The sequence below is a fragment of the Nansenia antarctica genome (genome assembly GCF_963989245.1).
Source record: "Nansenia antarctica genome assembly, chromosome: 2".
NCBI classification, from domain to species: domain Eukaryota; kingdom Metazoa; phylum Chordata; class Actinopteri; order Argentiniformes; family Microstomatidae; genus Nansenia; species Nansenia antarctica.
The window spans coordinates 27,251,875-27,263,280 of NC_137675.1; the positions used below are offsets into that span (position 1 = coordinate 27,251,875).

Consider the following 11,406-nt stretch of genomic DNA (forward strand, 5'->3'; position numbering starts at 1 on the left):
AAGATTCCTGTATATACCCTGAATAGACACGGCTGTTCTAGTGTCAACTGTCACTTAGATCCAACTGTCACTTAGATCCAACTGTCACTTAGATCCAACTGTCACTTAGATCCAACTGTCACTTTCAAATTAACCTCAAGATTCCTGTATATACCCTGTTAACCCTTTATAGGGCACTCATTGAAATACTTTGACATTCTACATTTCAACCCTAGAGTGTTATTGGGGGACATAAGACATACATTATTTATTTATTTTTTAATATTATTTTTCATTGTCAAAATCAAGGTCAGTGAAGTTACCATACATGGTTCCTTGCCCGTTCGTGGTAAAAAAAAAAATCCAAGAAGTGTATATATAAGAAATACAAGAAAAACACATATAGGGTGAAAGGAATACGGTATGTATTTTAGAGCATTAGAACATGAGTGTATCACATATACACCTTATACAAACACCTCAGAGCAGAGTGCAATGGTTACTATTCGCAACCACAAACATATTACATAGTAGAAGTACATGAACATCTCTTTCAAAATATGAAATCCCCTCTTGCTTTGCAGCCTAACATGGATAAGACGGGGAATGGAAAGGGGAAGAAGGACATGAAGCAGGAGCCACCTTTGGAGGAGTTTGTTGTAGAGAAGATAATGGACCGACGTATCGTCAATGGGAAGGTTGAATACTTTCTGAAATGGAAAGGATTTCCAGAGTGAGTACAACCTGGAAGTGCTTCCCTGGTATGGGGCTATGTTTGTAGAATTAAATGTGAATTATTGGCTTGGTGATCTTTTTTTAAAAATATATTTCAGGACGGATAACACATGGGAGCCTGCGGAAAACCTTGACTGTCCGGAGCTGATTTCAGCGTTCCTTGAATCCCAGAAGAATGTAGTGGAGAAGCCTGATAACAAAAGGAAGTCCTCCACTGAGGAGCCAGAGACTGAGGACAACAAAGCCAAGAAGAAGAAGGATACGGTGGGTGTGCTGACTGATCTGCAGCTGAGGTTATCAAGTGTATGTGCATGCAATGATTGTACCCACTTAGATAGCCTTTTCCATTTACACCTGTCCTTTCATGTAGACACAATCACAATATGGACAGTATCTGGATACACAATGTTTTAATGCAAGGTTTAAATGGGGTCTCGGTGTCCACCCTGAGGGCGGGGGGGGGGGGGGGGGGGGTACATTAATTGGGTGTAAGGCCCTGCAACAGTCTAGTATCCTGCTACACAAACGGGAGATGGGGATCCTGCGTTATGAGCCATTGCTGGTTCATGTGACCTGGTTTGCACAAGGTGTAGCCTACTTACAGTTCACATAAAAAGGTAAAGTATGCAGGTTCCCAGAGAGCTGATCTGTGTTGTGGTAAATGGTAATTTATTTATTGTGTTGTCTGTTTCAGAGTGAAAAGCCACGGGGCTTTGCCAGGAACCTTGACCCAGAGAGGATCATCGGCGCAACAGACGGCAGTGGTGAACTGAGGTTCCTGATGAAATGGTGAGTCTCACATGCACAAATGCCGACCTCGTACTTGTTGTCCCCACTCAAATCACACGTTCACTCGTATTGCTTTTTGTAGTCACTTTGGAACCCAACTTTGTTTGGAACCCAACTCTACATGGCAATACTTGAAATTGGGGGTGTTCATGATTAACAGTTATTAGATTACGTCTAATGATCGCAAGGTCGGCAGATCGTTGGTTCGAACCCCGGCTGGCTACATGTCGAGGTGTCATGGGCAAGACACTGAACCCCAAATTGCTCCCAATGAGCAGGTCAGCACCTTGCATGGTAGCTTGCCACCATTGGTGTATGAATGGGTGAATGAGAGGCCATTGTAAAGCGCTATGGAATAAGGCGCTTTAAGTCAGTCCATTTACCATTTAGATTAACCGTTGACTAGAAATGTAACCGGTTATTCTTATTGATTGATTTGATTAATTTAGTAAAATAACATTGGCAGATGGTGGTGGGTTGATAAAACCAGAGGTGTAAGTTTGATAATAAAACATTTTGACTTTCTGCTGGGTTTTTCCCTAACTGAAAAAGGGTCTTAGATGGGGGTCAGGGGAGAGTTATGGCTGCTAGGGGGTTTTAGGACGGCTTTTAAGGCCCATTCCCGATTCCCTTCCCTACGGCTCGTTTTGGAGTGCTGCTCACTTTGGAGCCAAGGCCTCTGAACAGAGCCACAAGGCGTAGGTAGTGGTTGAAATCTTTCCCAATTAAATGGGACAACCCTTCAAGACCCTGATGGGTCATCAGTAGTGTCATAGAAAAACATTGACGTTAGTGATTCATTCACAATTTAAGTTTTACACTATCAATCGATCAAACACGTCAAATCAAGTCATCAAATAACAAATAACAATGCTTCATTATCAGACCATGACAGAATAACAGTGCTCTGTAGGCTATCAACTGTGCTCCTACCGTGCCAGTCTGCACTGATATAGGACAACCGTGCAACAACTTCGTGGCTTAAGTTAAATTCGGGTGTCATATGCCATCAAAGGGGGGAAATACGACATGGAAATATGTCAAAATGCATGACTATCATGCCCAAATCAGCCGTAAAATATGTAACATTAGGTAGATAACGTTAGTAGACACGGAGCGCAGTTTTAGTTTAATAAGTGCAATAGCGTCATATGCCATCAAAGGGGGGAAATGCGACATGAAATGTTAAAATGCACCACTATCATGCACAAAACATGTAACGTCAGATAGATAACATTAGACACAGAGCGCAGATTTATTTTTATGGAGTTCTAAAATCCGATATGACAGGAACGCTGGAGAAACAGCCGCTGTCCATGTTATTAGTCAGCTACATGATATAACCCATCAATAATATGGCATAATAACAACTGTTCGGATTAGATTGCGTGTTTTGGTTCAAGAAGTGCCATAGCTATAGCTTCATGCCATCGAAGGGGGAAAATGCGACATGGAAAAATGGTTGTGCTTGTTATAAAGAAAAGGTCTATAATACATCCCTGCCTTTTGAAGTCCTCCTTACTACCGTACTTTTCATAATGCACTTCCAACTTTTGTTTACACTTATGTGAATCTGCCTTTTTATTAGGGACATTTTCAGAAATGTCTTAAATAAATACGCTTCTGTCCTTGCTAGTTTGTAAGGTTTGGGTTGCCATGGAAATGAGAGCATGACTGACATGATGGAAGTTTATCAAACTTGCTACTAAAGGTCTATAATTAGTATGAGTCCTGAGCTATTCTTTTTCTCCCTCTGCTCTACAGGAAGAGCTCAGACGAGGCTGATCTGGTTCCGGCCCGTGAGGCAAACACTCGCTGTCCTCAGGTGGTCATAGCCTTCTATGAGGAGAGGCTCACCTGGTTCCCCTGTCCTGAGGATGAGTCACAGTAGCACCTGTTACGGTCTCCTCCCTGCTGTCTTGGTCTGATTGTGTTGCAGGATGGCAGTGGGGAGAGGAGGCCTGATTGGCTGATGTAGCACACCTGTGCCTATTTAGGGTGTGCGTGGGGGATCAGTCTCTCTCTCTCTCTCTCCATACAGGATATCCTTTGTTTTACTCCTTTGTTAGTGGCAAACCTTTTGTTCTTTAGTTTACACCTTACAACATTCCACATTACAGATCACTCACCCACACCCTACACAACTGATAAACTGACTATCACATCACATTTCTTCATTATTTATAGTCTTTAGTTGTTAATAAAAGAATAATTTACCTTTACCCTCGACTTGTCTCCCTATTTTGTCACTTACTCTGAGCCGGGTTAGTGACACACCCCACCTGACAAATGTCCCCGTGGCCCTGTTCCTGCCTCCGGACTAAAATATGTTTAAAATAAAGGTTTATATGCTTCATTTTACCCTCTCTGTCTGGTCTCTTGTGTGTTTTCACTATGAAAGTGACATGGACCCTGACCTCTCTAGTTACATTGGTGACTACATACTGCAACGCTTCTTTTGCCACCTTTCATATGAAGGAAGACTTTCTGCTGATCAGTGCCAACAGTCAACAAGTGGATTACCTGTTGGCTCAGGAGTCCCATGTCAGGAAAGGAGCATGACATAATAAAGTGCCCTCTGTTTGTCTTTGGAAAGTTCCTCTAAAAAGTACATTTTGGTCTGATCATGGCCTACTCTAGCAATTTAGGTTTTAGCAAAAGTACGGAATGTCACCTTTTGATTTTACGGTATTTTACCATCAAAGGAAAGGGTCACTATTTGGCTTGACATTTGTTTTATATGCATCTCCCATGTTGATGACTGACCCCAGATTTGAGTGCTTACCTTTTATTTAGCTGTATCTAGTGAAGGGTGATCGCTCAATTCAGAGATGGAATGGGAGTAAATGGGGCACTTAGCTTCTTATTCCATTAAGCACCAAAATGTCCTTTTAGAAATTCCTTAGCTAATTTTGTAGTAACTACATGTCTTCTAGGGGCTTTAGGTATATTACCAAAGGATTCTTGCAAAGTAATATTTAAATCAAAGTATGTTATATGCCGTGCCTTTGGAAAGTATGCAGACGCCTTCACTTTTTACACATTTTGTTGTGTTATAGAGTCAATTTAAAATGGATTGAATTAAACAATTATTTGCCATCAATCCACACACAATACCCCAGAAGGACACAGTGAAAACATGTTTTAAAATACAGAAATACCTCATGTACATAAGTGTTCAGACCCTTCGCTATGACGATCAACAAATATCTCTAAGTTGAATTGAGTCCATCTTAATGCAAGGATAATAGTTCAGGTATTTTTGGAATTCATATTTTTGCTTTTATAGTGTCTGATTTGCATAGGAGTCATTTAGTCATACCAGGTGATGTCTATAACAACAAAATGTGGAAAAAGTGAAGTGGTCTGAATACTTTCCGAAGGCACTGTACGTATGTTATTGAGTATGTTATTGTCTCAGGGTGCCCAAAAATTCTGAAATGACTTCATGCGAAGTGTCCTGTTTTCTCCAAGTTGAGTGATCACACCTGCTGTCATAACTAAATAACAAAGGCACTAAAAAAACATCTGGATCCATCGGGTCCAAGTGTCTGAATGCATGAATATACCCTCAAATACAAAACAAGTATAGACATTAGCATTGGAAATAAGTGTTTTTAATAATGCTTTCAGATGGTTAAAATAAATCTACTTCAACATCCTCTTGGCTAGTGCTCTCTCTCTCTCTCTCTCTCTCTCTCTCTCTCTCTCTCTCTCTCTCTCTCTCTGTGTATATAAACCCCTCAAAAAAAGTTCGGAAATGCTTTTCTTGTTGATTATTCCTCCCCTTTAATAATACCAATTGGTATTGTATTTGCACACGGTGTCGCTAGCCACCCATAGCTTGGCTAGTTAGTCCATTATGTGGTATTATTGTAATTCTGTACAGGCCACCGTTGTGACATCAGGTCAGGTGGGCGGGGGACAACAAGACAGGGAGAGACTGGTATTGACAGAGCTCACGGAGCGAGTTACAATAAAGACACTTACATTTAAATACAGAAGGACTCACGCGTATTTGTAATAGAATAACACGACATGGTGTCAGCAGTCCTGTAAGTGAGTGTTAAGAGTTAGGTCGGCCGACAGTGTCATTTGAGCTCGTGACGGTGAGAAGGGAGGAAGAAAAGATGGTTGATAATGCTAACGCGGGAGCAGCTGCAGTCCAGAGAGCGGCGCCAGTTTCAAGTGCTACGTTCAGCATCCAGCCTCCGGAGTCCTTCCACTTTTCAAAGCCGCAAGAGTGGGCCAAATGGATACGCAGGTTTGAAAGATTTCGTCTGGCAAGTAACCTGACGGTTAGCACTGAAGAGAATCAAGTCAACACGCTAATATATTGTATGGGAGATGAGGCGGATGATATTTTACGTGGACTAAATCTGACTGATGCTCTAAGACGTACTTACCAAGGGGTGCGCGATGGATTACAGGGTTTCTTCGTAGTCAAGAAGAACGTTATCTACGAGCGTGCCAAATTTAACATGCGCAAGCAGGGAGAATGCGAGACGGTGGACTCATTTGTGACGACACTATATGCGCTGGCGGAGCATTGTACATATGGAGTGCTACATGACGGAAAAGGGGAAGAAGGACATGAAGCAGGAGCCACCTTTGGAGGAGTTTGTTGTAGAGAAGATAATGGACCGACGTATCGTCAATGGGAAGGTTGAATACTTTCTGAAATGGAAAGGATTTCCAGAGTGAGTACAACCTGGAAGTGCTTCCCTGGTATGGGGCTATGTTTGTAGAATTAAATGTGAATTATTGGCTTGGTGATCTTTTTTTAAAAATATATTTCAGGACGGATAACACATGGGAGCCTGCGGAAAACCTTGACTGTCCGGAGCTGATTTCAGCGTTCCTTGAATCCCAGAAGAATGTAGTGGAGAAGCCTGATAACAAAAGGAAGTCCTCCACTGAGGAGCCAGAGACTGAGGACAACAAAGCCAAGAAGAAGAAGGATACGGTGGGTGTGCTGACTGATCTGCAGCTGAGGTTATCAAGTGTATGTGCATGCAATGATTGTACCCACTTAGATAGCCTTTTCCATTTACACCTGTCCTTTCATGTAGACACAATCACAATATGGACAGTATCTGGATACACAATGTTTTAATGCAAGGTTTAAATGGGGTCTCGGTGTCCACCCTGAGGGCGGGGGGGGGGGGGGGGTACATTAATTGGGTGTAAGGCCCTGCAACAGTCTAGTATCCTGCTACACAAACGGGAGATGGGGATCCTGCGTTATGAGCCATTGCTGGTTCATGTGACCTGGTTTGCACAAGGTGTAGCCTACTTACAGTTCACATAAAAAGGTAAAGTATGCAGGTTCCCAGAGAGCTGATCTGTGTTGTGGTAAATGGTAATTTATTTATTGTGTTGTCTGTTTCAGAGTGAAAAGCCACGGGGCTTTGCCAGGAACCTTGACCCAGAGAGGATCATCGGCGCAACAGACGGCAGTGGTGAACTGAGGTTCCTGATGAAATGGTGAGTCTCACATGCACAAATGCCGACCTCGTACTTGTTGTCCCCACTCAAATCACACGTTCACTCGTATTGCTTTTTGTAGTCACTTTGGAACCCAACTTTGTTTGGAACCCAACTCTACATGGCAATACTTGAAATTGGGGGTGTTCATGATTAACAGTTATTAGATTACGTCTAATGATCGCAAGGTCGGCAGATCGTTGGTTCGAACCCCGGCTGGCTACATGTCGAGGTGTCATGGGCAAGACACTGAACCCCAAATTGCTCCCAATGAGCAGGTCAGCACCTTGCATGGTAGCTTGCCACCATTGGTGTATGAATGGGTGAATGAGAGGCCATTGTAAAGCGCTATGGAATAAGGCGCTTTAAGTCAGTCCATTTACCATTTAGATTAACCGTTGACTAGAAATGTAACCGGTTATTCTTATTGATTGATTTGATTAATTTAGTAAAATAACATTGGCAGATGGTGGTGGGTTGATAAAACCAGAGGTGTAAGTTTGATAATAAAACATTTTGACTTTCTGCTGGGTTTTTCCCTAACTGAAAAAGGGTCTTAGATGGGGGTCAGGGGAGAGTTATGGCTGCTAGGGGGTTTTAGGACGGCTTTTAAGGCCCATTCCCGATTCCCTTCCCTACGGCTCGTTTTGGAGTGCTGCTCACTTTGGAGCCAAGGCCTCTGAACAGAGCCACAAGGCGTAGGTAGTGGTTGAAATCTTTCCCAATTAAATGGGACAACCCTTCAAGACCCTGATGGGTCATCAGTAGTGTCATAGAAAAACATTGACGTTAGTGATTCATTCACAATTTAAGTTTTACACTATCAATCGATCAAACACGTCAAATCAAGTCATCAAATAACAAATAACAATGCTTCATTATCAGACCATGACAGAATAACAGTGCTCTGTAGGCTATCAACTGTGCTCCTACCGTGCCAGTCTGCACTGATATAGGACAACCGTGCAACAACTTCGTGGCTTAAGTTAAATTCGGGTGTCATATGCCATCAAAGGGGGGAAATACGACATGGAAATATGTCAAAATGCATGACTATCATGCCCAAATCAGCCGTAAAATATGTAACATTAGGTAGATAACGTTAGTAGACACGGAGCGCAGTTTTAGTTTAATAAGTGCAATAGCGTCATATGCCATCAAAGGGGGGAAATGCGACATGAAATGTTAAAATGCACCACTATCATGCACAAAACATGTAACGTCAGATAGATAACATTAGACACAGAGCGCAGATTTATTTTTATGGAGTTCTAAAATCCGATATGACAGGAACGCTGGAGAAACAGCCGCTGTCCATGTTATTAGTCAGCTACATGATATAACCCATCAATAATATGGCATAATAACAACTGTTCGGATTAGATTGCGTGTTTTGGTTCAAGAAGTGCCATAGCTATAGCTTCATGCCATCGAAGGGGGAAAATGCGACATGGAAAAATGGTTGTGCTTGTTATAAAGAAAAGGTCTATAATACATCCCTGCCTTTTGAAGTCCTCCTTACTACCGTACTTTTCATAATGCACTTCCAACTTTTGTTTACACTTATGTGAATCTGCCTTTTTATTAGGGACATTTTCAGAAATGTCTTAAATAAATACGCTTCTGTCCTTGCTAGTTTGTAAGGTTTGGGTTGCCATGGAAATGAGAGCATGACTGACATGATGGAAGTTTATCAAACTTGCTACTAAAGGTCTATAATTAGTATGAGTCCTGAGCTATTCTTTTTCTCCCTCTGCTCTACAGGAAGAGCTCAGACGAGGCTGATCTGGTTCCGGCCCGTGAGGCAAACACTCGCTGTCCTCAGGTGGTCATAGCCTTCTATGAGGAGAGGCTCACCTGGTTCCCCTGTCCTGAGGATGAGTCACAGTAGCACCTGTTACGGTCTCCTCCCTCCACTGCTGTTGTAAGGTGATCAACTTCTCCAGTATCGATTTAATTGAGTCGTCACTTTACAAGCGAGTTCGTTTAATCTCAACGAGACGTCCTTGATATCACTTCTTAAGATGATATGATCCAATCAAATATTAGGCACCACTACTGAACTGTTCATTAAGATAATATTTATTCAAGCACATCAGCAAGCAATAATAGTTCATTTCCATGGAAAAGTGGTCTCATCTAGTTTCACCTCTGCAGGCCCGTCTCAGCTAGCCATCAACAAGTTAACTGCAAGAGCTCCACCAGACAAGACTCCCCTTTTTCCTTGGTACATAGTGTTTATACATTTGATTTAACATTTGGGCTGGGTGGTGCCTCCCCCCCCCCCTATCTAGTAGTTTTCCACTTGTCCGTACAAAATCCGTTGCAGCTGCTCGTTAGCATTGGCCTTCAATTCCTCCTGTGTGGGTGCGAAAGTGCACTGTATGTTATCAGCTTGAGTGTCCTGCTAGCGTCTCGTTCCCATGGTGATATCATACTTTGTGAGCAGAGCAGTGAGTTGAGTTCTTATCAGTAGCTTGTGAAAACATTTGAAGTTGCACAGTAATATGAGTTAGGATTCGATTTACAAGTTAAAGTATAGTATAGAAGAATAGACTTATCATTAATCATTAGTTATGAAAGTATAAAATCAGTACAGAAAATAGAATATCATAACAGCAGGTATACAATGGTTGTTAGCACATAGGTAAAAATAAGTAATTCACAGGCAGTTTGAATCATAAAACGTTCTTTTAGTCAGGAGCTTGTCTTCTTCTTGTCGCTCAAAAACAGAACCTCTCTTTTGGCTTTGCGTGACCTTCCTATTGTTCTCAACTGACCGCATTCACATATTATTTAAATGAGCACATAGTACATGATTTATCACTTCTAGTGATTTTAATACAAATTCCCAACAAATCCCCCCTTTGGTCATTAAAACAAAATTATGACCATTACAGAGAATTTGTAGCCAGAAAGGTGAGATGGGTCGTAGACCGCAAATGCCTTTATTTACACCATTCCTTCACAAACCTCCATAATTACAACATATCTTCAACTCCTGTATCATGATCCATGATCTCCTCACCCCCCAACAGTGACTGCTGCTGCTCAGCAATAAGCATTTGTAAGTGCATCTGTGTTCCAGCATCAACCTTGGTTAGGGCCGTAGTAATCAGTCGCTGTGCCAGGCCTCTAATGCAAGGGACAATGCAGCAGCCAAACAGGATCAGCACTGTGGCAGAGATGAGGAGGGCAGAGAGCATAGACATAGCCAGATTTTTCCATTTACCAAAAACAGATTCGAACCACTCTCCAATAACATTGTTAACTCCAGCGTTTGCATACACCTCTTGTAAACATCCTCATCACCATCTTCCAAATTTCTCATTATCAGCGCCCAAGTGTCTCGCACCGACCCATGAGTGGGATCATGTGCCTCAGCACCAATAACATTCATTAGACCTGCACGGGCCACTATTCTTCCGTCATGCGCTCTCCACAACCAGCTTTGCGTCACCCCCCTTGTTACCCACACTGAACTTTCTTGGGGGGAGGCGGCCCCCTGTATGTCATCTATAGTCTGTACAGAGCATTTAGGTTTGTCTAGCTGGATTGAGACCAGCTGATGTTCTCTGGGGACATATCAATGGACTGCGCTTACATACCGCCTTTATCCAAAAGCGCTTCAATGGCTTCTCATTCACCAACACACACATTCACACACCAATGGTGGCAAGCTGCCATACAAGGCGCCGGCCCTGGGAGCAATTCGGGGTTCAGTGTCTTGCCCAAGGACACTCTGACATGTGGCCTGCCGGGGCTCGAACCGCCGATCTGCCAACCTTGCGATCATTAGAGGGCGGCTCTACCTCCTGCATCACAGCCACCCCCTCCTGATTTAGCGGCTGCATCTGCAGCATAATTTCCTTTTTCTTCGTCTGTGTCGGCTTTCGAGTGTCCCTTCAGCGGTGCCTCTAATCTAAAAGCAGATATCTATGGGGTGAGCCCCCACCTTTCCAAACATGTCTACTACAGGTTTACCGAAATTTCTAACGCATTCTAAGGAAGCAAAACAAATTGCAAGGCATTTGGACAAGAAACTGTAAAGTGATGATTAGGCCCAATGGATCTCCTGAAACCTCCAAAGGGATTATGGTGAGAGAACAAATAATGACTTGTGAAATACCTGAACAGACAATGACTCAAGTCTGAGTGGAAATACTTGAACAGACAATGACTGTCAAAATGGGAATGGACAAGGATTATTCATTTCCACTAAACGATATAAATGATGATGAGTTTGGAGAAATGGGATCACTGGACTGTGTGAATTATAATCCAGCTGCACCTAAAAACTATGAAGAGTTGAACTTTGAAAACCTTTGACTTTACAGAGGACAAAATGTATGACATTGAGAACAACATCGACCACTTCTACAACAATAATAACAGCGAACCACTTCTACAGCAATA

General features: G+C 42.5%; 2 protein-coding genes across 2 annotated transcripts; both read left to right on the forward strand.

Annotated features, from left to right (window-relative positions):
* Positions 1 to 539: 539 nt before the first annotated feature.
* Positions 540 to 3,394, forward strand: LOC308150034 (chromobox protein homolog 3-like; the record flags this gene model as incomplete). Its single annotated transcript, XM_080522904.1, has 4 exons — positions 540 to 712; positions 813 to 978; positions 1,409 to 1,503; positions 3,268 to 3,394. The coding sequence occupies 4 exons, from the start codon at positions 540 to 542 to the stop codon at positions 3,392 to 3,394; spliced, it is 561 nt and encodes a 186-aa protein (XP_080379030.1).
* A 2,678-nt stretch (positions 3,395 to 6,072) lies between these two features.
* Positions 6,073 to 8,881, forward strand: LOC308150036 (chromobox protein homolog 3-like; the record flags this gene model as incomplete). The annotated part of the gene is made up of 4 exons (XM_080522906.1): positions 6,073 to 6,203; positions 6,304 to 6,469; positions 6,896 to 6,990; positions 8,755 to 8,881. The coding sequence occupies 4 exons, from the start codon at positions 6,073 to 6,075 to the stop codon at positions 8,879 to 8,881; spliced, it is 519 nt and encodes a 172-aa protein (XP_080379032.1).
* Between the last annotated feature and the right edge of the window lie 2,525 nt (positions 8,882 to 11,406).